General features: G+C 35.0%; 1 protein-coding gene across 8 annotated transcripts in view; it reads left to right on the top strand.

Annotated features, from left to right (window-relative positions):
• LOC142341864 (coiled-coil and C2 domain-containing protein 2A-like) overlaps positions 1 to 26,246 on the top strand; it is a 145,852-nt gene that overhangs the window by 94,386 nt on the left and 25,220 nt on the right. For 7 of the 8 annotated variants that reach the window (XM_075393146.1, XM_075393142.1, XM_075393140.1 and 4 more), the window contains 5 exons: positions 1,540 to 1,644; positions 2,107 to 2,235; positions 2,504 to 2,562; positions 6,019 to 6,196; positions 6,911 to 7,150. The exons of the other annotated variant lie outside the window; for it this stretch is intronic. In XM_075393146.1, the coding sequence (XP_075249261.1) occupies positions 1,540 to 1,644; positions 2,107 to 2,235; positions 2,504 to 2,562; positions 6,019 to 6,196; positions 6,911 to 7,117 (678 nt within the window). In that variant the 3' untranslated portion in view covers positions 7,118 to 7,150. Of the gene's footprint in view, positions 1 to 1,539; positions 1,645 to 2,106; positions 2,236 to 2,503; positions 2,563 to 6,018; positions 6,197 to 6,910; positions 7,151 to 26,246 lie in introns of those variants that run through there. 8 annotated transcript variants of the gene reach the window in all.

Genomic DNA, 26,246 nt, shown 5'->3' on the forward strand with positions numbered 1-26,246 from the left:
ATGTGTTCTCACTGACGTGTTCTGACAACATCACTGTAATAAGCGGTTTTGTATATTTTCTCTAAAAAGTGTTTCGGAACTCTCGGCTGCGATTCAATTTACTGGGCTATCATTAGATCCGTTTTACCTCATATAAAAAATGAGATTAGTATATTTTTATACGTTCTTACCTATTTTCATACAATTAACGCGTTAATATTGGTGGTGAAGGGTGTTCTGTTCCGTATATAAAACGAAACAACGAGGTTCGGTAGTGTGCCTTTGCACATATTGTTCCGATCCCGCTCAACCAAGTTTTTGACTTAATTGTCCACCAAATGAAGAAGAGATGGAAAACTTAGAAAAAATCACTTTTTTGTTCGAAAATTGGTTTATCCATTTAAAAAATTGCTTTAAGCTCCTACGACAATAACTCATTTGAAGGCCGTTCACTGCCTTTAAGGAGTGTAAGAAACCATACAAAGAAAAAAATCAAATAAAAACAATAAGCATTACTTATGACAAATTCCTATCAATTTTTCTCCTGTCGCTAATGAAAAAGTCAAAATAGGCATACAATAAACATAAACTACACAAAATGACCTGCATTTCACCAGAAAAGATATGGGACCTTTCTTTTTTGAGAATAATAACCAAGTAGACAGAAAACAAAAAGGGCCAAGTTGTAAAATACGTTTACACTTTTTGAAAATAATTAAATTCAAAGTCATGAAAGTGATTATATATCAATTGAAATTATTCAATGGCTTCATTTATGCCTTCAAATAAAGCCATGGGGAACTGTTGCTATCCAGAATGTCATACGATTACAAAAAGAAAAAAAAATGAAGGCAAAAACCAAAGTCTTTTCAATTTTGCGAGGAAACGGTGTCGAATCGTATAAGATCAAATTATATTCATTATAAATATTGAATATAATCAATTGAGCCTTGATTCAATGTCATCATTGTGATATGTGACTTGTCATTAATGTTACATTAATGTGATGATCGGACAAGACAGACAAGAAAACCATTGTTTAAATAATAAACCATTATTTACGACTACATTAAATTTCACTTGAAAAACATTGCGGCCTCTCCTTCCAATGAAAGTACGCTCAGAGGTTGCAGAAATAAGATTGAAAATGGCAAATATATATATAAAAAAATTTTAAACAAAATTTTCAAAACTGTAGGACATAAAAACCGTAAGCTTTCAACTGAAACCGTAACCGAAGTTAAGCTAACGTTCACAAATCTTTAAACCTCCGTAACTGTCGTAACTGTTACTCCTCAGAAAACGCGAATTAAAAAAAATCTTTTCAATTTTAATTTCTTTGCTTGACAAGCTTTCTAATGTTACCACTCACAATCCTGTACGATGAATATGTCGGCGAAAATTGAGTGAACAAACAAAAAACTAGCTAAGTATATAGTTCCTCCCCCACTAAAATGGGTCGGAACAACAAATTTTCCAGGGAACAACAATTTTTGTCGGAGCAACAATGGGCAACGTGAGGGGGGCATTTGAGCTGGGCATTTGGTTTTCCTTTTATAGGAGGGCAATCCAAGAATTTGGAACCCGTTCACTGGAGTCTGTTACACCACCTCAGACCCATTCTGTCCTCTGCTAAGTGTGGGGAGCCTCATAGACGAATCAAATGTAAGTTACTACGATTCAATTATGCTTCTTTGAGTCTATTGAACTTGAACGTGACTGAGAATTGGCCAGCTAGTGTAATCTAACTAATGATTTAACTACTTGTACTATAATACGAGATTAAATGATTTCATCTTCATTCAAAATTCGGATGTTTTCCGTTTGTGCCCCCAGTACGTTATGCACCCCCCACCAAGTTACAGAGCACGTGTCATTACATAGTAAATCATTATGTGAAATATGGCACGTGAATCTGGGGGTGCAAATAATATGCACCCACTAAGCTGTGGGAGCACAGACGGAAAAGGTCCCAAGAATGAATGATTAGAGAATTTAGCTTTCTCCAAAATTTATTGTCGTCGCTATGCTGAACAAAATTAAAGAGAGGTTTCCCATTCGTGTAATTGAAATAAGATGGAGACAGAAATGTTCAACCGTTTTTATACATGTTTGGAACTATTTAAGGTGTATGCGAACGTGCAGGCTTTTGATGAGCCATACAGAGTGGATTTTAACATCAGTGATGAAAAGAAATGGAGACCATTCTTTGGTAGCAAGTTCAGAGCTCCTCCTTCCCCTCTTGCATCTGTTCAGGTTAGAGATGCCTTTCAAAACAATAAGCGATTGACGACAGTAATGGAAAACTTTGTCAATCAATTAATAAAAAAATATAAAAGCATGTTAGTCTTATTCGAAACGATGGTTCATGGGGTTATTTTTTACGGAGTCCTGCTTAAATGGGGGAAAATCGTCCTTTAATTCAAATTTTAATCTGAAGATACAGGCTTAAATTTACTAGGAGAAACTTAAGTGAACGTGGCGCTTGAGGATAATGAAGAATGACTTTAAGCTAATGTTTCAGCCGGAGTCTCTCGTTTATGAAGAAACCTCGGAAGACAGAAGGCTGCAGATTCAAGATAGGTTTGTTTTTTAATAGCCGCACAGCGATAGCTGAGGCTATTATTGGCCTTCTCTTGGTTTTTTTTATTTCGTCGTCATGATTTTTGTTACGACCATGTGACGTCACAGCCATTTTTTGTTCATTCGTTCATGCAATTTCAACTGAATTGCATGTGTGACGTCATTTTTCGCTCTTAGTGGAGCGAGTTTTTTTGTTCATGTGCGTGATTAAATTTTTGGTCACACTTGACTTACCTCACTCTCAAAAATGACTTCCTCACTTTGAAATTGACTTTTATTTACTTTAATTCAAAGAGATAAGGTCAAATGGGTGTGTATCACTCTAAATGAAGGTTATTTGAGATCAGCTAATAGAGGCAGCAATAACTTATACAGATTTTTAATCAAAATATAACAGATCAGCCTTCAATGAAAAGACAATTTTTTTGGTCTGTTTTTTTTACTGTTTGTTTTAGACTGCCGATCTACGAATCTATTGCGGCTATTTTCTGGCAATCTGCCAGCTATGTTTTCAAAATGCCTTTAAAGTGGAGTGAGAAATTGGTGTTTGAACAACTTGACGGCTATTTTCTGGCAATCTGCCAGCTATGTTTTTTCACCTTCCATAATCTATTTACTGTTTTAAGTAGTTGTGTTTTACGCCTTAAAGAGATTAGCAAAAGTAATTGCGGAATTTTTATCTGGAAGATTAGGTAAGATGCTTTCAATGAATTTTTTCATCGTTCATGAAATGCAATACTTTTATTAATCGCCGCACAGCGATAGCTTGGGCTATTATTGGCCTTCTCTTGGTTTTACAATTCAAAGAATTTGAATTGTATTGGGGCGCTGTCTTTTTCACGACTCGAAGAGGAGTATTGGAGAAGTCCTTTTTTTAATCAATTTTATTGGAGTGATTTTTGAAGCGGGATATGAAATGCGAGAAAAAATTTCGATTGATTTTGGTGCTGAACAAAATGTAAGAGCGGAGCGGAAAGAGAGTGGTTTTTGTTCATACCGCTGTTTTTGAGAGAGAGAGAGCGAGAAATTGATGTGTAAAAAAATTTCTCTAAGCGAGCGAAATTTTTTTGCTCACGTGCGGCTTTTAAAAGCAGTTTTTACAACTTTTGATGGTTATGAGGTTTGATTATGATATTGTATTAGTTTTAACTTTGTTTTAAGTTTGACAGAAATTGAAGGTTTCAAGTAGTTAATTTGAGTTTGATGCTAATTTGGAGGTTTTTGATCAGTTTTTCTGATTTTTAGACGAAATTTAATGAATTTTTGCCTGTTTTTTGTTTAAATGCTTTAAGTGGGATTTGATTAGATGTTTGTTACTTAAGGAATATTCAGATACCAATTGACTAAAGTGTTCTTGGTATAAATAATATTTTCTTAGGAAAATTGATAGAAAAGTTGAGAAATTTTAAACCATTTTTCTTGTTTTTTTTGCAGTTTTTTTTAAGAATCTTAGACAAGTTTCTTAACCTTTTATGACTTCCCATTGTTTTGCGAGCTTTTCATTTCTCTAATTGCAAGGTAACTTTATTGGGCTTTATGTTTCCTTGTACTATTAAAAAGTCATTAAATTTTTCTATTTTTTTTTAAATTTGTTTTTCTATGCCGTTTCTATTCTTCCTTGAATTTTTTATGGCATTTGTGGAGGTTCCGGGTCCCTAATAGTTGTTCTGCTTGTTTAGTCATAAGTATGGGGGATTTTCTCCTTCGAGTCGTTTTCGGAATTCTTCCGGCTATGTTTTGAGATCTGTTCCCACATTTTCATGATGTCTGAAGTCAAATTGGAGTAGTGATTTTGGTCACGCCGAAACAGGAAATAGAGCGAAAAAGTGAGTGGTTTTGCGGCGTGAAAGTTTTCGCTATAATTTTAAGCTAGAGTGAGAAAACGGTGTTTGAACAAAAATCGCTTTCCGGCTAGTGGTTTTTTGTTCACATGCGGCAATTTCACTTTGTTTTTTTTTACTGTTTTTTGATTTGATTTTTTTATCCGTTTTTTTCTAATTGGTTTTCTCAATCAGTTTATATTTAATTCTTGGCCTAGTTTTCTCTTTGAACCAAATTTCCATTTCTCGCTAGTGGTTTTTTATCCACATTTTGACATTGATTTTCTGTTTTTTTTATTAATTTTTATCTGATTTTTTTTAGAAACGGGTTTCCCAATGTACTCATAGTCCGCTCTAGATCTAGTTTTTTGTTTAGTCAATGAAATTTCTTTGAATTGTACGTCTGGACTTGTGCTGCTATGTTTTTTAATAGCCGCACAGCGATAGCTGGGGCTATTATTGGCCTTCTCTTGGTTTTTTTTTGTTTCGTCGTCATGATTTTTGTTACGACCATATGACGTCACAGCCACTTTTTGTTCATTCGTTTATGCAATTTCAACTGAATTGCATGCGTGACGTCATTTTTCGCTCTTAGTGGAGCGAGTTTTTTGTTCATTCGCGTGATTAAATTTTTGGTCACACTTGACTTACCTCACTCTCAAAAATGACTTCCTCACTTTGAAATTGACTTTTATTTACTTTAATTCAAAGAGATAAGGTCAAATGGGTGTGTATCACTCTAAATGAAGGTTATTTGAGATCAGCTAATAGAGGCAGCAATAACTTATACAGATTTTTAATCAAAATATAACAGATAAGCTTTCAATCAAAAGACAATTTTTTTTATCTGTCTTTTTTACTGTTTTTTAGACTGCCGATCTACGAATCTATTGCGGCTATTTTCTGGCAATCTGCCAGCTATGTTTTTATTTCGTCAAGATTTTTACGACCAAATGACGTCACAACCATTTCAAATCTGCTTTTTTTGTTCATTCTTTCATGCAATTTCAACTGAATTGCTTGAGTGACGTCATTTTTCACTCTAAGTAGAGCGATTTTTTTTGTTGATCCGCATGATTAAATTTTCGATCACACGTGAGTTACCTCACTCTCAAAAATGACTTTCTCACTCTGAAAATGACTTTTTCTTGGCTTTAATTGAAAGAGATAAGGTCAAGTGAGTGTATATCACTCTAATTGAAGGTTGTTTAAGAACAGCTAATAGAAGCAGCAATAGGTTATATGATTTGTAATCACAATTTCAAAATCTCCTTTCTTAATGAAAAGACTGATTTTTTAGTCTGTTTTTTAAAATCTTTTAGACTGCAGATCTGCGAAGCTATTGCGGCTATTTTCTGGCAATCTGCCAGCTGTGTTTAAAAGTTATTATTGTTTGAAAAGTTAGCATGTGTAAGGCAAGTTAGGTTCTTAGCTAACTAGTAGATTTTTCATAGTTCATGTACTAGAATTCTTTTTAAAAAACGTCGATGTAATTCCTGGCGTCACGATACGTGCAGTGAGATAATGTAATTTGTTGCAATCGTTGAGTTTGCAAAATATTCGAGTTAGCGAATATTCATGACATTTCCTAATAGTTCGATTTGGCTTTGGGTTAAGTATTATGTAATTGTTACAGAATTGAGCGCAAAGTGCGTGACAAACTGATGGAATGGAGACCGAGGTATGTGACAAGGTGGAACAGACATTGTCAGATCAAGTTCAGAGACCTCCTTCCTAAACTTGAGAGCAGTCGCACCTCTTCAAACAACCAAAAGCATCAGGAGAGCCTCAAGGCCATCTTAGATCAGCACCAGGCTAGTACTGTTTAACGCTCTTTTCTGTCCCCCTCCCGCCGTGTTTTTTATGCCCCCCTCCATTAAATTCTAGGTGTTGTTAAAATAGCATGTTACTATGTAAAAAAACAGCACGGGAGCCTGGGGGCGTATTTGATATATGCCCACTAAGATTGGGGGGGGGGGGGACAGAATGGATCCCTGTTTATGTGAAGCTTGAACGAAGCTCTCAGGAAGCTTGATCAGCTTTTTGTCGGAACATCTGACATTTTGTCGTCACAAACGAGATCAAATTGGTAAAGCCCGAGGGCACTATCTTGTACAGCTTTTAGAGCATTGGTAGTCTAATTGCACTTTTCTTCAAGGTTTAATTTAATTATTTCAAGGTCAATTTTAAAAACTTTGACCATCCGCCCATCCAATTTGGTGCACGCCACTATTTTTATATAGGTATTGGCTTGTGCTCTGTAACGGGGGGTGGGAGGCACCGATGCATAAGATCCCTTAGCTACTACGAAAGCCACCTCCGACTGTCGTTTGGTAGCAATCCCTCCGACATTAGTCGGCTTTGTTTCTGTTTCCAATAGCCAGAGGAGTCATTTCCAGAGACAAGATGCTTAAGAGATTTTGTAAATAAAAAGCTTAATGAAGAGTTGCTCCAGTTGAACAATGATAATGACAGAAGACTTGATTTTAGTTCTCATAACTTATTTGTAAATTGTGACTTTATATTAGGTAAGTGGGTTCCCAATCAACATGCCCCTGACCACAATGCAGGCCATTTTGGATGAAGTGCACAGCACAGGTGTCCATCTGGCCCCGGGAAGTGATGTGGAATTTGCCCTGGCTGTCTACTTACATGCATACCCCAACTCTGTCTTCTCTGTATGGGTCTATGTGGCATGCCTTAGTCGCAGAAGCAGCGCACCTCCACAGGCGTAGAAATCCCCTTGTAGTACGGAACTGCCCCCTCCCCCCCCCCCCCCCCCTCCCCCCGTGGTAGATTGAACCTGCATAATTGGCATTTTTATGCTTTTATAATGGTATATACAAATTGTTATGGCTAGTTCCATCTCTTAAGAGGCTGTAAAAACCAACTGCAAAAACATGCTTCATTTTGTCCACATTTGGCGATGAAAACAAAAGTTTTGTTCAAGGGAGGAAAGCGGGACAGTTCCTTTAGAAACATTAGACACCATTTACCGTGATTAATTGATTGTCGGGGGTCTCTTACAAGACTCCACTAGTTTCAATTTTTAGTGGGCTGCTAAAAAACTGGTCTATTTCACCTCAACAAGCAAACAAATATAATTGTACATTGGGAATGTTTGAAGTCAATATTTGAATATATAAATTGATTGAGTTTCATCAGCATAGAATTTGTAAATATCTAAATTGCCAATATGTACATTTTGTTAATACAATTGCCAAATAAAAAAATAATTCAGGAAAATTTTTGATCGTTCGCCAGAGTTCATTCGACCAACAAAATATGAAAGCGCGTAAGAGATTTGCAGCGGAAATATTAATTTTGCCTCAAGAACATCACGCCACGAAGGCATGTCAGTTTATCCAGTTTCGGTACCTAATTTCAAATTATCAATTTAGATACCGTCTTAATTGCTCTCAAACGAAGTTTGCAGTGATTATATTAATCCCGCGATTTTTGTTTGACCGATTTTTTGTTGCATTCTTCTAACCACAAAATCGAAATGAGCAGGTAAAGCCCAGAGGGCATAAAGTGGAGAGCGAAAAATTCATGGTGTGAAGGGCGGGTATTAGAGTTCAATCCACCCCCCCCCCGCGCCTCTTCACTTCCCAGATTTCATCCCGTCAACCCTCCTCCACTTGGCAATTTGGATCCCCATCAACCTCACTTCCACAGGAAAATTTACGAGAGCAACAGGACGGCATGTGCCCTCGTTTCAATTTTTTTATTGTCGAATGTTTTGATAGCTGCGAAGCTGTAAGCTGAGTGGAGTTATATCGCAGTGTTCGCGTTTGATAGCCGCGAAGAGATAGCTAAGGCTATTATTGGCCTCTTGACTCGAAGAGGAGCACTGGTCTTCTACCTTTTTAATAGCCGCCCTCATCTTAGCCGGCTATTATAGCGCTCCTATTTTTTTTACTTCGTCGAACTTTTTTTCGCTTTACCATTTTGCCGCTTTTTCGACATTTTGCGTGAAATCTTTTTGACTTCTCTAGGCTAGTATCTCTCATTCTGCTAAAATTGAATTTGAACATCAGTTGCTAAGCAAAGCAATTCAAAATGAACAGAGTCGGTATAAAAAATTGAAGTCAGAAATAGAAACGTGATAAACCCATAAAGGCCAATTTTAGATGCCCGCTATTTCAACGTCGTTCCTATAAGTCTTAGTTACCACCTCTAATGCTTATTGGTGTTGATAGTAGCCCCTGTAGCCTCTCTCTAAGAAACAGAAGTATGTTCAACTACGAAATACCATCAAAATAAATCGGACTTAAAAAATGTTTTTGTACAAAAATCTTTTTTTTCAATATATTCTATTCGTTCAATCCCAATCATGCTTATTGGAATCAACGGCGGCTATTTTCCGTCAATCTGCCAGGTATGTTTCGACATTTTGCGTGAAATCTTTTTGACTTCTCTAGGCTAGTTTCACTCTTCTGTCATTCTGCTCAAAGTCCTTTTAAACAGCAGCTGCTCAGCAAAGAAATTCAAAATGAAGAGAGTCGGTTTAAAAAATCGAAGTCAGAAATAGAAACGGGATCAACCCATAAAGCCCATTTTTAGATGCCCGGTACTTGAACTTTGTTCTCATAAGTTTTAGTTACTATCGATAATGCTTATTGGTAATGTTACTAGACCCTGTAACCTCTCGCTGAAAGACAGAAGTATGTTCAATTAAAAAATGAAATCAAAATAAATCGCACTTAGAAATGTTTTTATACAGATATCAATTTTTGTTGATATTTTCTCTTCTTTCAATCCTAATAGGGTTATGGGAATCAACGTCGGCTATTTTCCGGCAATCTGCCGGATATGATTTTAAATGAAGTAGATTTGTTCATGCGTCGTTTTCACCTAAAAGCTAAAGCGAGAAAAGCTGTCATGCTGAACAGATTTTTGCTGAGCGAGATAAGTTTTCTGATCATGCGCTGCGTTCAGTGAATGACTTTTGACTTCGAAAAATGCTTTTGATATAACGGCGCATTGAGTGGCGCAAGCATTTGTTGTAATTAGGTTTTTTTTGTAGAAATAGTTTTTGATCGATGCTGCATTGTTTTATGAGTTTCTGAAATTGAGAAAAAGGTTTTGCATAGCCTAATAATTCTTTGTCTCGAAAGTAAAATTGGCACAATTCTCAATTTTAATGTTGATTTTTGCATTTTTCTCATTTAAATTTCTTCATATTTGGAACTTTGAGCGGAGTTTTTTCTGAAAAATCAAATTGTATGGCAAAGTTCGTTTGACAATGCGGGCTTTGAACAACTTTTGAAGGCCTAGAGTTTTTTGTTTTATAAAATTGTACACATACTAATAATTTTCGTGCAACTTTTGTCCAATTTTTTCTGCTGTTTGTTTAATTTTGGCTTTTATTAGTAGAAGTCAACGAAATTTTGAGGTTTAGTTTTGAACGTGAATGGCAATTTGTTTCTTAATTAGAATTTAGATAATTTTAAATGATCTTTCAATGTTTTGACATTATTTTACAAAATATTTTAGTTTCGCGAAGCTCTGTTTTTTTAAAAAAATCTATAAAGAAGGATGACTGTAAAGTTTTTCAGCCAAGATTGCTGAATATATAAATGCAAGAAAGAATTCAAGATCATAGAGAAGAGAGGTGGAGAACTTTTTAGATCTTTTTCTGACAGAGCTGAAAAAAAGTTGGAAAATTTTTGCTAACCAAGCAAATTTTTTTGATCACGTAGAGAAGTTTATTTTTTACCAGACTCCAATTTTTTCAACCAATAATGTTTCTCATAATTTTTTCAACAAATGGTAGTGTGTTTGGATCATCTGAAGCCTGATACTCAATTTTCATTTTTTTAAACTATTTTGCACTCTACTCGTAGTTTCTATATTTTCATTTTTATAACATTTGCGAAGTAGTGTGGTTGTTAAGGGTTTCTTTAATTATTCTGGTGGTCTCTCATTTTGATCGACAGTTTTTCCAGAGTTTTTTTTAAAAAAAATTGGTTATACTCATTCAACTTTTTGCCAATGTTTTGTTTACTATTTTTTGATTTTGCCTACTTGCTCTGTTCTTACGCTTCTCATAATTTTTCTTGATCAACTCTTATGAAATGCTTTAGGGGTGTTGTTTCTTTGAGGCGACTCGTCAAATCAAGACATGGCATTTTTCACTAAAAATAAATTTGACAATTTTTGATTTTTCAGGTTTTTTTTCTTGGCAGTTTCCATTAGTCGTCTGATTTTTTTGCTTCTGTTTTGGATGAGCGACTGATATTGGAGAAAATTTGAAGAAAACTTTTGTCGAATAATGGGTGTAAAGAATCTTGAAAGCTAAACATCTTGAAAGCTAACTAGAAACTTGTTTCATTAAGTTAAACAATTTTGTGATTTTTTTGTTGGTCTTTTCTGTTCTTTTTATTTTGTGGATTTTTACCGCTACGTCAAACAAGGTGTAGTTGACTAATGCAAGATAAAAAATTCTTTAATATTTTTGCGCTTTATTGTTTTAGAAATTTTATTGAGCGTTTTTAGAAACTTCTTTAGAGAATATTGCTTTTAGGTTTTGCCCGTCCTCATATCCTTTCACTTTTTTTGTGAAACCGTTTTTGTAAACTTTTCTGTTAATTGCTAATATTTAGTTACAAACTACTTGTTACTAGAGGGTTTTTACCAATCGTTTTTGATTTTGGAGTCGCATTTAAACATAATTTTTTTCAGTTGGTGTGTAAGTTTTCGTCAGTGATTTTTCTCGGGATAGTTTCAGTTTTTCTCAAATGTTTAGAATAATTTTCTAGAATGCGTTTAGTATAATTATCTAGTTGCAGCTGGAATTCTTCCGGCTACGTTTTTTTTCGTCGTGAAGATTTTTGTCGCAGCCTTATGACGTCACATTCATTCTAAGTCCGCTTTTTCTTCATTTGTTCATGCAGTTTTAAGTGAAGTGCTTGCGTGACGTTTTTTTTTCACTCTTGTAAGAGCGAGTTTTTTTGTGAAAAGGTTTTTTGGTCACACGTGTTTTACCTCGCTCTGGAAAATGACTTCCTCACTCTAAAATTGACTTTTCTTCACTTTATTTCAAAGAGATAAGGTCAAGTGTATTCCACTCTAATTGAAGGTTTTTTGAGAGCAGTTGATAGAAGTAGCATTAAGATGAACAATTTTCTAATAAAAAAATAAAACATCTCAGCATTTAACAAAGAAGGACTTTTTTGTAGGTTTCTTTTACTATCTCTTTGAGACTGCAGATCCACGAAGCTATTGCGGCTATTTTCTGACAATCTGCCAGCTATGTTTGTTTGAATTCAAAAAATATTGATTCTAAATGAGCGCTGTCCTTTCTACGACTTATGCCGCAAAAGAATAGGCGAATTTAGACTCGAGAAAATTGCATTCACTCTGAGGAGGAATACCAACTGTTCTTTTCCTCGGATTCGCTATCTGCAATAAATGTCTTCGCTATCGCCAATAAGTTTTTTTGGAGTGTGTTTTTCATGTGTTTGGGTTTGGATTGTTGTTGAGGGCTGACTTTTTTTTCCGGATATTTTCTGTTTTTTTGTCCCGATCGCAGCTTTGGCATTACTATTTATCACTAGACTTTCAATCACACTGAGGATATCGAGAAGTTTATTTTAACTGTCATTTTCAAGTCTTTTTTGGTTGCTGTAAAATGTAAAGTAAAAGTGAAGCCGTTAAAATTGTTGGTTTGCTATCAACGCGTACCTCTTCATCATAAACAATTATAAACCTGGTCGACTTTCCAATCAAATCAAGATTTTTTACAGCACGTGCTTACTTTGTTGGCGGTAAAAATTATTTTTAGAACCTTTTTCTCAAGTAAGATCTTTGTTTTGTATATTCTGTTGTTTCATGATCCTCATTTTAATAAAATTCATCTTTTGGATGTAATGATTGGAATCTCTTATGAATTGACAGATGAACAATTTTGTCCTTTTTGTTTGAATTGTTCAAATTACTGAGTTTTTTCGATCTTCTTTTGTGGTTTCAAATCCTTCTTTACCCTCAGTAAAGGTTTCGCGATCTTGTTCAACGTCTTTTGTTGGTGTGTGGTGACTGTTTTTTTGGAGGGTTTAAGCATATTTTTCCTGATCGTGGCTTCGGCATTGCCATTTATCACTAGACTTTCATTCACACTGAGGATATCGAGAAGATTTCTTCATTTGTTCATGCAGTTTTAAGTGAAGTGCTTGCGTGACGTCTTCTTTCACTCTTGTAAGAGCGAGTTTTTTTGTTCATTTGCGTGAAAAGGTTTTTTGGTCACGCGTGTTTTACCTCGCTCTGAAAAATGACTTCCTCACTCTAAAACTGACTTTTCTTCACTTTATTTCAAAGAGATAAGGTCAAGTGTGTTCCACTCTAATTGAAGGTTTTCTGAGAGCAGTGGATAGAAGTAGCATTAAGATGAACAATTTCCTAATGAAAAAATAAAACATCACAACATTTAACAAAAAAGGTATTTTTGGTAAGTTTTTTTACTATCTCTTTGAGTCTGCAGATCCACCAAGCTATTGCGGCTATTTTCTGACAATCTGCCAGCTATGTTTTTTGAATTCAAAAAATATTGATTCTAAATGAGCGCTGTCCTTTCTACGACCATATGCCGCAGAACAATAGGTGTATTTAGACTCGAAAAAATTGCATTTACTCTGAGGAAGAATAACAACTCTTCTTTTCCTCGGATTCGCTATCTTCAATAAATGTCTTCGCTATCGCCAATACTATTTTGGAGTGTGTTTTTCATGTGTTTGGGTTTTGATTGTTGCTGAGGGCTGACTTTTTTTCCGGATGTTTTATGTTTATTTGTCCTGATCGCAGCTTTGGCATTACTATTTATCACTGGACTTTCATTCACACTGAGGATATCGAGAAGTTCAATTTAACTGTCATTGTCAAGGCTTCTCTGGTTGCTGTAAATTGTAAAGTAAAAGTGAAACCGTTAAAATTGTTGGTTTGCTATCAACGCTTACCTCTTCTTCATAATCAATTATAAACCTGGTCAAAATTCCAAACAAATCAAGATTTTATACAGCACGTGCTTACTATGTTGGCGGTAAAAATTATTTTTAGAACCTTTTTCTCAAGTAAGATCTTTGTTTTGTATATTCTGTTGTTTCATGATGCTCATTTTAATAAAATTCATATTTTGGATGTAATGATTGGAATCTCTTAAGAATTGACAACTGAACACTTTTGTCCTTTTTGTTTGAATTGTTCAAATTGCTGAGTTTTTTTGATCTTCTTTTGTGGTTTCAAATCCTTCTTTTCCCTCAGTAATCTTGTTCTTTCGCAATCTTGTTCAACGTCTTTTGTTGGTGTGTGGTGACTGTTTTTTGGAGGGTTTAAGCATGTTTTTCCTGATTGTGGCTTCGGCATTGCCATTTATCACGAGACTTTCATTCACACTGAGGATATCGAGAAGATTTAAGTAATTGTTATTGTCAAATTTTTTGGTTGCATTAATTTGTAAAGCAAAAGTGAAGCCAATAATTTTGTTGGTTTATTATTATCCCATACCTTTTCATCATCATTAATTACAGACATTGTCGACCTTTCAATCAAATTAAGAAGTGTTCCAGCACGTACATAATTTGTTGGTTGTAATACATAATTTTTTCCGAATTTCTTCTCTCAAGAGAGCTTTTTTTTAATATTCTCTTGTTCCATGATCCTATTATTCAAAAATTCCACTTTTGGATGTAATGATGGATTCTCTTAAGAATTCACAGCTGAGCACTTTTGTCCTTTTTGTTTGAATTGTTCAAAAAGCTCAATAATAAGAGTTGTTTTGATCTTTTTTTGGCTTCAAGATCTTCTTTTTCGTTGGTAAAATTGGCACTATCTTGTTTAAAGTCTTTTTTGATTGTTTTTTATGCGTTTGCGCTTCTGATTGGTTTTGAGGGGTGACGTTTATTTTGGAGAGTGTCTGTATATTTGTACTGATTGCAGCTTTGGCATTACTATTTTCTCTTGGACTTTCATTCAAACTGAGGATATCGAGAAGCTTAAACTATTTGTCAACGTGAAGTTTTTTATTTGGTTGCTGTAAGTTATAGAATAATTGTGAAGTCAATAAGTTTGTTTCTTTTCTATCAACGCGTACCTTTTCATCATCATCAATTACAAACCTTGTCGACTTTCAATCAAATCAAGAATTTTTGTCAGCAAATGCATACTTTTCTGGCGGTAATACTTTTTTCCAGTTTTTCTCTCAAGAAAGGTTTTTGTTTTCTATATTATGTTGATCTATAATCCTCATTTTCACAAAACTCCTCTTTTGGATGTAATGATCTAAATCTCTTAAGAGTTGACAAGTGAGCAGTTTTGTCCTGTATGTTTGAAGGGTTTAAAACTGCAGAATAATAAGAGTTGTTTTGATCTTCTTTTGTGGTTTCAAATCGTTCCTTTTGTCTTTAAAGATGTCACAGTCCTGTTCAAAGTCTTTTTTGATTGTGCTTTCTATGTGTTTGGGCTTCTGATTGGTTTTGAGGTATGACGTTTATTTTGGAGGTTTTCTTTATATTTGCAGTGATCGCAGCTTTGGGATTACTATTACTCATTGAACTTTCATTCAAACTGAGGATATCGAGAAGTTTAAAACATTTGTCATCGTCAAGTTTTATTTTGGTTGCTGTAAATTGTAAAGTAAAAGAGAAACCGATGATTTTTCTGGTTTGTTATCAACGCGTATTTTTTCATCATCCTCAATTACATTACTTGTCGACCTTTCAATCAATTCAATATTTTTTGCAGACTTTGCATACTTTGTTGGCATCAATAAATGAAGTTTTTCAGATGTTCAACTTTCAAGAAAGGATTTTGTTTTGTGGATTCTGTTTTTAAGGATCCTCATTTTTCCTAAAACTCTTTTGGATATAATGATCGAAATCTTTTTAGAATTGACAGCTGAGCACTTTTGTCCTGCATGTGGGGATTGTTTGGAATTGCTGAATAATAAGAAACGTTTTGATATATTTTTTGTGGTTTAAAGATCTTCCTTTTCGTCAGTAAATATGACACTAATTTGTTTAATGTCTTTTTCTCGAGTGCGTTTTTTATGCGTTTTAGGTTTCTGATTGGTTTTAAGGGGTGACTCTTTCTTTGGATGGTTTATTTGTATTTGTATTGAACGCAGCTTTGGCATTACTATTTGTCACTAGAGTCTTATTTGAACTGAGGGTATCCAGAGGTTTAAAGTATTTGTCATGGTCAATTTCCTTTGGTTGCTATAAATTGTAAAGGAAAAATGAAGCCAGTAGATTTACTAGTTTGTTGACATTGCGTAGCTTTTCTTCATCATCAATTGCAGTCCTTGTCGACTATTCAATCAAATCGAAATTTATTTTGCACGTGTTTACATTAATGGCAGTAAAAAAATAAAGACTTTTTCCGAGTTTTATCTCGCAAGAAAGGTCTTTGTTTTGTATATTCTGTTTTTCATGGTTCTCGTTTTCTAAAAAGTCCTTTTTTGGATGAAGTGATCGAAATCTACTCTTCTTTTTTCCATTGAAGTGTTCCTTTAGAGAATTAATATGCGTACTTTCCCATATTGCACAATGTTTTTAACCTTTACATCTACATTTCCTTTAAAAACATTATAGAGACACTGGCTCAAAACCAAGAAAACATCGTTTTTGGCACTGTAGAGCTATTTACGTAGCTGTGATGCTGTCAATGATTCCATTTCCTTCAGCGTAGAGAACTTTTTAAATTTCATTCACCTTTTTTTCGCTGTAAATTTCTGCTGTCGGAATATAAAACACCGTTGGTCCTGGGTCAGAGATATTGGAACAATATCTCAAGCAGTCAGATGTTTTTTGTTTCAGATCAACAAGCAAATGGCCTCAAGCTTCTTTTACCGCAAATTCATAACAGTGTCTTCAAAATAAACATGATGCAGCTGTTATCCAAAATATCAACTTGCTGGACATAGCGAGTTGAATTAAATAAAATGAGGTGAGTTGTATTCAAATCAATAGCATTGAACCATCTACTTTCTTGGTAAATTTTGATTATGTTTAATCTTTATAACATGTATGTTTCTGTGGTATTCTGCAGTGGCGATTTCGACCAACTATTGTCATTTAAAATTTCTTCAAATGAATCGTCTTAAATAATCAAACTCATTTCACTAGTTTGGTCAATTTCGAATGCACTAATGTTTTAAATTTTGTTCCCAACTTTTGCTCAAACATCACGTAAGTTGCTTGCATTTCTCTATACAAGAGTAGAACATTGTCAAATTTGGGGAAACCATGTTTTTCCTTGAAGCATTTTGAATATCAATTCTGTTTTACCACAACCCGTGGGTACTGCTACTGTCAAAAAAGTTCTATGCTTTGTTGGAATTATTTATTTCAAGATTTTGGGTTAGGTAGGATATAGTCGACTAAACGTGATAAAATTGAAATCCAGGTGATGTTTCCTCACCTGTGATTTCTTGTACTCTAAATTTTTTATTGAACATCGATATCATAATGAGAATTACAATCATCTGAACAATAAACACAACCTCTGATCGTTGTAAAGTAACTTCGTTACAAAAATTCTTTGTTGAATTATTGCTGCTTTATTTATCTTAAACGTAAAGTTTGTCAATCTGATCAATCTTAAGTTCTTCCAGTGTTAAGGAGAATGAAAACAAAATTAATTTTTTGTTGCACGCAAAACAAACATTGGTGAAACAAAAAAAAATTAAAACTTTATTATCATATATAGATTGTTTGTTGTTGAGAAAATTTCCTAACATCGATTGATTTCGTTTTTTAAAGATTCCTGAGAGCTTCCGTTCTTATGCAAATTTTCAAAATTTAATTTTTTTTCCACCTAAAGTATGGCTCCAAGTAAAATATAAGGTGAATTATGAAACGATTTTTGTCCTCAGTCAAGCTAATGTCAATTTTTCTGAGAAATCAATGGCTGCCTGACGCGATTGCTTCAACTTTCTTTTTAGATACGTTGAGTGATCCCGTTGTCGTTATCCAAGCACAGATCGTTGAATTCTGAGACGGCGCAGCCTTCAACCTGATCAATAGCTTTTTCATTGTTAACCACTTTAAATGAAAAACAAATTTCTTTCGAGCACAGTGATTTCCCAAACGCTCTTTTCAGCCGGAGAAAATGGTTCGAAAAACTTGTTTTGTTCTTTATATTTGCAATATTTGGACCACCGCGGTCGTTTAAGTCTATAACTGGTGGTCTTTGTGGTTTCTCAAAAAAATGCTCTGACAAATTTGTGAGAAATAAATAGATAAGTTCCTGCGTTCCAATCAATACCATGAAGATTTCTAGTCAACCATGTAAAAGCTCTTTTTTCTTCAAAAGACAAATATTCAAATATTCTTGGTGGTTTAAACAAAGTACAGTCGTTTTATTCCTCTGAACACACCACGCCAAGTTCTTTGATGAAAATGTAAATGTTTCGAAGTACCTCCGGGTCGAGCAAAACTGAATTTTTCGTTAGCATTGTATCGACTGAAATACATGACACTTGAAAAAATTTTTAAATATAAGCAAAATAAGAATTCTGTCATGTGTCCACTGAAGCAACAGTTTATCTTGCAAAGGATCATATGGGAATAACCGGGACCCATCTTGTAAAATTCGTGAAGGAAGCCTCCGGCATCATGCAGAATAGCCTGCAAACGGAGCCTTCTAAAATGATTCAGATACTTGTCCCATGACGAGTTATCAATTCCAATGAGTCCACCATATGGCCTCAGTTTTAACGCAATTTTTTTAATCAAATTTATCAATCAAAACCACTGAAGTACTCACAGGCTGCAACAGAATAGATTAACCTTGCTGATTTTTTAGGAAATTTGATTTTTATTTCTGTATAAGTCTCTTGAATTCGAATCAAATCACTAGAGACTAAGACAGGTTTTTTCAAGTGCATTTGCCTAATACGGTTTTGCCAATTTTTAGTTGACCGCTTTGCCAATTAAGTGTTTCTCCCAAAATGAAAACAGCTCAGATGAAAAGATATTTCAAATTCAAAAAGTTTTTTCTGACAAAATTCGTTCATCTAAGAATTCTGATAACGTTCAAAGAGGAGATATCGTTTTTGAAACTCAATGATACATAGAGTCGTGTGATTTATCAGAATTAAGAACTACAGAGACAAATTCTTTCAATTTTGGGGGGTGGTCAAATTTTGGTAAATTTCAACCCAAACAAAATCTCTGGTCTGCCCGCGGACTTTCCGTACCCAGTGTTTATACTACTCATTTTGTTCAAAATGCATTTGTAGGTGACTGGAAATTTGGTTAACAGATCTGTTTCAAATCGAATTAACAATTGAATCCCTCTCTCTATATTCCTCAATAAAAGTTTTCAAGTATTTCTCGTGTTCATGTACGCAAACTTTTCCCATCAAAGATTTAATAGCCAGGCCCTTTTTTTTCTGTGGCTTGCTTTAAAAGTATTTGCAGCTAACTGAGAGCTCAGACACAATCCTTGAAAATATTTTCATCAGCTCAGTTCGAATCAACAATGGAATCACTCTCGCTCCCTTCTTCGGAAACTCTTTTTTGATGTTTCTCCTGTACCTCTACGAAAGTTTTTCCTATTGATAATTTACGGCCAGAAAAATTTTTCTACGGTCATATTGAAAAATATTTGTCACTGTCTAATATTTTGGTTCGTAGGCGATCATTGTGATTTAGTATTATCAATTCAGTTTGAATTTACAATGGAATCACTATCTCTGCTTTTTTCGAAAAAAATCTCTAGATATCACTCTTGCTTCCAGTCCCACATTGTTCCTTTGCTATTTATGGCCGCTACGTTACTTCTGCGGCCATTAATACTATTGTCATCAGCTCAGTTTGAATCGACAATGGAGTCACTCTCTCTACCTTCTTCATAACGTTTCTTCAGATAATCGTACCCAGTTTGATTTGTGTACTGGATTCCGAGACTCGTGCTAGCTTTCAATTACAGGAAGGGATTTTGCTCAGCGCATTCGCGTAGCAAAAAGTAGCCCCCTATTCGCCCAGCGAATCAACTTGTAGATCTTGGCTCGCTATATCTGTGGGTGGACAAGAGTGGCACAATTATCTGTAAACAATAATTTGGGCAACTGTACACGAGAAGCAAAACAAAGAGATTGATCATAGCAGACACTAAGATTCATGAACTAATAATAATTCCCAAAGCGAGAATTTGAACAGCGGACATACATGTGAAAATTTTAACTTACGAGGGTACTGTTTAGTTGAACTTGACTCTTAAAATTTGACTTCCGTAAAAATTAAGTACTTTTTATTGATTTTAACTGCACTAGATTAAAAATTTAGATATCATGTTTGACACAACCCTCTTTTTAACAAAAAATAATTTGCACAAACTGAAATTTAAATAACGATATTGATAAAAAAAATATAATTATTCACTGGTTTAACAAAATTAAAAACATATATGGTGGTTTTGAATAGCTGGTAATATTAATAAGATTCAGATAGTTTTCGCAGTTTTTAACTCTAAGCTCAATTTCCGGGAAGATGTTCCTCACCAAAACCTATATCCCAATAACATCCGCACTGTGATCTGCGGGGCAAAATTTTAGGTCAGTTGGATATACTATTTCGATTAACGAGTAAGTGAGCGGATTTGTAATTGAAATGCGTCCAACTTTGATGCAGTGTCTAGGATGGATCGCATAACGCTCGGTCGATGCGACTCGATGTCTTTTGCTGTTTTTTGCCATCTAGGGTTCTTTCAACTTAGAGGACAGGAGTTGGTCGACTCCCCTGATGAATTATCTTTATCAACGCCATAGTTTTTCAAACTGCGTCAAATTCGTTTTCCAGATCGAGTGGAAAATTGTTGAAGTGCCTCTTGAGGCGAACAAGTGGACAGGGGGATCAATTAATCTTTAAGCCGGGTTTGATGGTTGAACCTCGTCGATGGCTGAATTTTGAGGTGCAATAGTGAATGGAACTTTTGGCATGCTTACTCACATTGCGCTGGCATTGTTTGAACAGGCCGCTGAAATGCTACCCGTGTTATCTCGTTCGATGCTTCATCTTCGCTCTCTTCTGAACTCATAGCAGCTCTTTTGTTTGAGTCGTAGTTTTGAGTTCGGTTGTTTCCTTGAGTTATTGAGGACCACGTTGGTTGATATATAGACTAAATTTCCTTCCGCGTTTTTCACGTGTCCCGAATTTTGCAATATCACTGATGACAACTTTTACGTTAAGTCTTCCTGGTTCGCGAATTAATGATGTATATTTTCCCAATTGATCATTTTTTTTCTAAAACAAAACCAGGAGCCAGAACTTACACGAAACATCAAGGTTGTTCTTGGATCGCTTTTGAGGATAACGTTTTATGGCTGGTTTTAACTGGACTGCTCTCTACTTTGAAGTTATTGCGCAGCATAGTATATCTGATTTAAGAATTTTAGATGGCAACTTTCGTCGTTCGTAGCGGCTTCTTCCGTCTTTTGGCGTCACGTAGAGCGGAAAAGCTATTCTCGACTTCATCATCGCTGCGATATTTTAACCAGTTATTCTCTGGTTGAAGTTCGTTAGGGGTACCTGTTTCTTCATATAAAAAGTGTTCAGTACTCTGCCATAGCCTAAATCAGTATATTTAGGTGAAGTACTATTATTACTACACGGTGTATTAGCACGACGCCCAAAATCAGACTCGAATTGCGAGATCTGGGTTGTTTCTTGTTTACATATGTGGAGCTGTTATTTTAATGATTCAAGTGATGTTTTACGTATAAAAAAATAGTAATTTTAGGTGCTACTTTTTATTACATGCAAGGCGTGGTTTTATTGTACTAGTAAGTCGTTCTGCAAGGCCAATTGCACGGCGATCATTTGGAGTTTCCTGCATTGGGCCTAATATTGCAACAATTGGGCCTAATTTTTCTGACACACTTTTTTCTACTTGATCTGGTATTGGGAATATATAATCCACTAAACTCTTTTTAACACTGGTAAGATTTTCTATTTTAAATTGAAACGGTAAAAAAAACGATTTACCCATCGTGACAAAAGACTGTTACAAGGATTATTAGATTGGTGTTAATTAAGTTTAGATAAAAGAGCCCGGTGATCAGTTATGACTGAGAAATCGTTACCACGTAAATAATTTTTAAACTGCTCGATGGACCAAACTACCTCAAGTAGTTCTAAATCATTTTTACAATATAGATTTTGTTATAGTTTAAAAATCTGGATGCGAATGATATGAGTTTCCATCCGTTAAAATTAAGTTGCTCGAGAGCTGCCCCAAGGCCAGAGCGAGAGGCATCACATTTAACGCGTGTTTCGAAATGCATGTTGTAGTGAATATTTTCAATGTGATTAGCGATGCGAGTTTTTATGGCATAAGATCCGGGTCATGAGAATCTGTACTATGCAGAATGTTACTTTGCTAAATATATGCAATGATTATCTGAATATAATTTTTAGTTTTTTAAAGACAGTATGTAACCAATTGGAAGTGTTCTTCTTCAGAGCCCTTACATACTGCTAGCATATCGCCGAGGAAAGCTTTTTGGAGAGCTATGAGAGTGTAATTCTTGGCTTTCTGGAACTCGCCGGGCATATCAGTGAGACCATAGAAACCATTTCTAAATCTGTACGTGCCCGTTATATCACCACTCACATTGTTGAAGTTACAACATTTTGATGTTTAAGTGTGCAGGTTTTGTTGCCTATATGCATATTTAAGATCAATTAGTAGAAAAAGAATTTAATCATGAGGTTCTGTCTGGTCATATGTAATTGTTTGTCAAAGGGAATCCATTAAGGTGTCGATATTGGGCATTTAAAGGTCTTGAAATCAAGTGCTAATTATATAGTTTGTTCTCTTTTTAAAGTGATGACTAAGGGTGATACAAATTTTTGATCCGAACAATTGTTTAATTTTTCTATGCGTCAATCTTTAAGTACTTTTTAATTTCAGTGTTGAATCATTCTTGAAAATAATGAGTACTCGTCGTCCTTCTTGTTGTTTAGGTTACACATTTATTTGAAATTTGACGTTGACAATATGCTTTTTTGAGCGACAAATGTATGAGATTAATTGTTGAAATTGTTTTGCTATTCGATGTTGAACGGACATTGTGTTGTGATGTTGTTTTCCATACTATCGCCATTGGAGTTTAGAGATTGAGTGACAGAGATGCCAGGGGCCGACCAAAGATATCGACGCCAACGATATGGACCAAAAAGAGGTTTTAGTTCATCCTGTACTACCACAACTTTCTCTACGCCAGCCGTTACTTTACTCTGGAGTCTGTATTGTTCCAGTCAAAAGAATTGATTATTTGGCAAAAGTTTTTATACCTTTACAAGGTGCTGTTATTAGCCATTGTGTGAGAGAGGATTTTTCCTTTATTTTGGTATCTAATGACTCGTTCAGGATCATAAAAACACGTCTTGATTCAATGAAAAGTCCCGCAATTGTATTGCCTATATTGAGTGTTGTGTTTCGGGGATCAGTTTTTAAGGTTTTGCTTGCGATGCTGGCAACCATGTTATCATCTGAACTATCATAATCAGACTCGCATTCAGAGTTGTTATTGCTATCGAAGAAAGCGATGACTGTATTGTCTGATGAAGGTGCACTATCCCAATTATCGATAGCATTGACATTAGAACGGGTATTTTCTTGTGAATTGGACACTTAGTTTTCCGAGAGACGTGATTCTGTAAACCACAATTGCTGCTCGTTTTGCTTTTTGCGATACTTGTATCCTTGTGATTTGAAGACCAAAAGGGGCAATTTTGACCCTTTTGATTCGTGGGTTGGGTTCTGATTCGTGTTGGCAACTTGATAATGGATCAATATGGCGTTCACTTGCGGAGCGGATTGGCTAGCAGAATATTTGTGGCTGGTTCCTGTTTCAGATTACCATATCTATGGCCAATCCTAATTCCTGTCCAAGGTTGACCGTTTCCTGAAATTTCTTTCAAAAGTTCCAGTTGAATTTTTTTCTGCATCTTTGCTATAATTAGGTCGTTTATCAAAGTATCTTCTTGACTTCCTAACTCACCATTGTGTTCGAGAGAAATGCTCTATTGACTCTCTTTTATCTCAATATAAGCATACATAACAGTTAGATGTGATACTTCTGGGTCTAATAAAGGCTTCCTCCATATAAATCCTCCATTTGTTGACCTCAAAATTACCAATTCATCTTAAGTTGCTCATTCTGGGCTCATCTATCGAATTCTGCTGGTGCTGAAGCTCCATGAATGATGTCGTTGTATATACTTTTAAGTGGTAATTGAACTTGTTCGCGTTGAGGGCCGAGCAGTGAGAGTGTAATGTTCTCTTTTGCAAAAAAGAGCTAACTTAAATTGCGTTCGCGATTTTTCTCACTTGAGAGGAAGGTCCGTGCTTGGCTTTTCCCAGAAAGCCTACCTAAATCAGTTCGTTTATGAGAAGCTGACTGCACCATGTCGTGCGCAACCTGATTTGTGGACTGTATTTTGAGATTCCAGCTAGCTTTCACTTTCAGGAAAGGATTTTGCTCAGCTTGTTGGCTAAGCAAGAAATAGCTCCGTTATTCGTCAGCGAATCAACTTGTAATTTTTGGCTCGCTAAAACTCTGAATGAAGACGAGTGGCAGAATCAACGATAAATTTGGGCAATTGTACTCGACACGCAAAACAAAGAGATTGATCTTGGCAGATACTAAGATAATAACTCACATTGCGGTAACTGATGAAAGGCAGTGTTGAACTAAACTTGACTTTTAAAAAATAACCTCCAAATAAATCATTTACATTGTATTTAATTTTACTGCAGATCCCACAATTTTTGAAGCAGTGATACACAGTCCGTAAAATTTCTGCAGCGATTTTGTTATATATTATTTGTTCCGATTACTTTTTTTCAAGTTGACCATTGTTATTGGTAATATCAGTGCAGTTCGAAAAAAAATAACCCTTGTTTCTTTTTTTGATGTGCTTTGCTAGAAATTTTTTCTGTTCCTGCTCCTGGGAACGTAAGAATCAGTGCAGTTCAAACAATATAACTCCTCTCGCTAACTTTTTAGACAAATCTTTCTAGATATTTCTGCTGTTCCCGCTTCTGAATTGTTCCATCATTGATTTCAGTCCCGGACAATTTTTGTCAAAATATATTTTTAGCTCAAATTTTGACTAAATGTTTGGCTAAAGCTTTTGACTAAAATTTTGGCTCAGAGCCAATCATTGTCCTTAATATGATCATTGCAATTCGAATTAACGATGGAATCACTCGCTACTTCTTTCGAGTTTTTTTTTTAGGTTTTGCTCCTGATCCCATTCCCAATGTTTTTTTATTAGCGGTTCAAGGCCAGGTTTTCATTAGCGTATTTCTTCGGTCATTTTCTTTAAAATTTTGATGACTGACTGATATTTTGGCTCAGAGCCGATCATTGTTGTTAGAATTATCGGTTCAGTTCGAATTAACAGTGGAAGCACTATCGCTGTCTTTTTCGAAAAACTTCTCTAGATATTTTGCCTGTTCCCGCTTCCAAATTTTTCACTGTGATTTACGGCCCGGACATTTTTTTGTTGACAAATTGATATTATTTTCTTGTTATTTTCATAAATTGGTATTAACAAACGATCATTGGTATTATTTTCATCAACTGAGTTCGAATCAACCATGGAATCACTCTTGCGACCAACATTTTGTTAAACATTTTTGGATGACTGAAAATTTGGTTCAGAGCCGTTCATTGTCATTATTATTATCAGTTCTGTTGCTATTCTCATTGGAATCCCTCTGGCTGCCTTCTTCGATTTTGCAGAAACTTTTCCCCTGATCTCCTTCCCGCATTTTTCGCATCAGTGATTCACGATTCGTGCAATTTTTTGTTCAATTTTGTATTTTGTAATTCAACTGCAAACTACTTGTCATTTTGGCAAAACTCAGGAAAAGACTGTTTAATTGTTTAGTTTTGCAGTTGTTTGTAATTGACCTGTTAATTCCTTTTTTTGTTGGTAAATATTATATGCAGCGCCAAACTGGAAACCGAGAAAAATCTTGGACCAAAAATTTCAATTTGAGTTAAATTTGTTTTGTTGTCACCGATTTATAATAATGAAAATAATCAAATTTTTTGAAGAATTATTCTCTGTCTGAACAGACTCCAAAAGCGCGATGCTTTTCAAGGGAGAGCCATTGACTAAAATTTTCATTTGACCGGCATTGTATCAAGAAACTCCCCATTGAAAACCAATTTGCTTCTATTGAGGAACCGAGGCTTATACAATATGTTTAACTCTATGACCTACAGAATAAAACAAATAAAATGTTTTCGTTCAGAGGTCTCAGAGGTTAAAAAAATGGCAGCCTAGTTTCAGTAGATTATGATCTATAAAAAACATATTTTTATCATCAACAGTAATGTGAAAAAAAAACAATTAATAGCTGTTTTTGTTCTAGTATCGATCCAGTTTTGTTTGGTTACTTTTCTGATTTTTCATGTGTTGAGCGAGTCTATGCTGAACATATTCTGAAGGCGTGTCTTGTGTCATAAGTTATAAAACTAACTTATGAAAAGATTAGCTCAAAATACACACATTTATAAGAAAATAATCAAAAGAACACATGTGTATTGAAAAAGTTACTGTTAAATATTAAATAGAAGCCTGTATATGCTCTCTTATGCTAACAAAATTTGTTTAAATACTTTTGAAAGTACAATATTTTTTTCTGTTCGGTTAAATTTTTGAATATTCGAGAGTATTGCTATTGACAGATAACTTTTACGTATGAGATTTTAATTAATGAAAATGTTAAGCTTGAGTATATGAGTTTTGAACTAACGTGATATTAAAATAACTAAAAACTGTCCAAAGTTTTAAAATTTGGTTCACGCCCATTATTATTTTGTCAATTATTATTTAAGCTAAGCAA

This window comes from Convolutriloba macropyga, chromosome 6 (genome assembly GCF_964194025.1).
Source record: "Convolutriloba macropyga chromosome 6, txConMacr16.3, whole genome shotgun sequence".
NCBI lineage: Eukaryota > Metazoa > Xenacoelomorpha > Acoela > Convolutidae > Convolutriloba > Convolutriloba macropyga.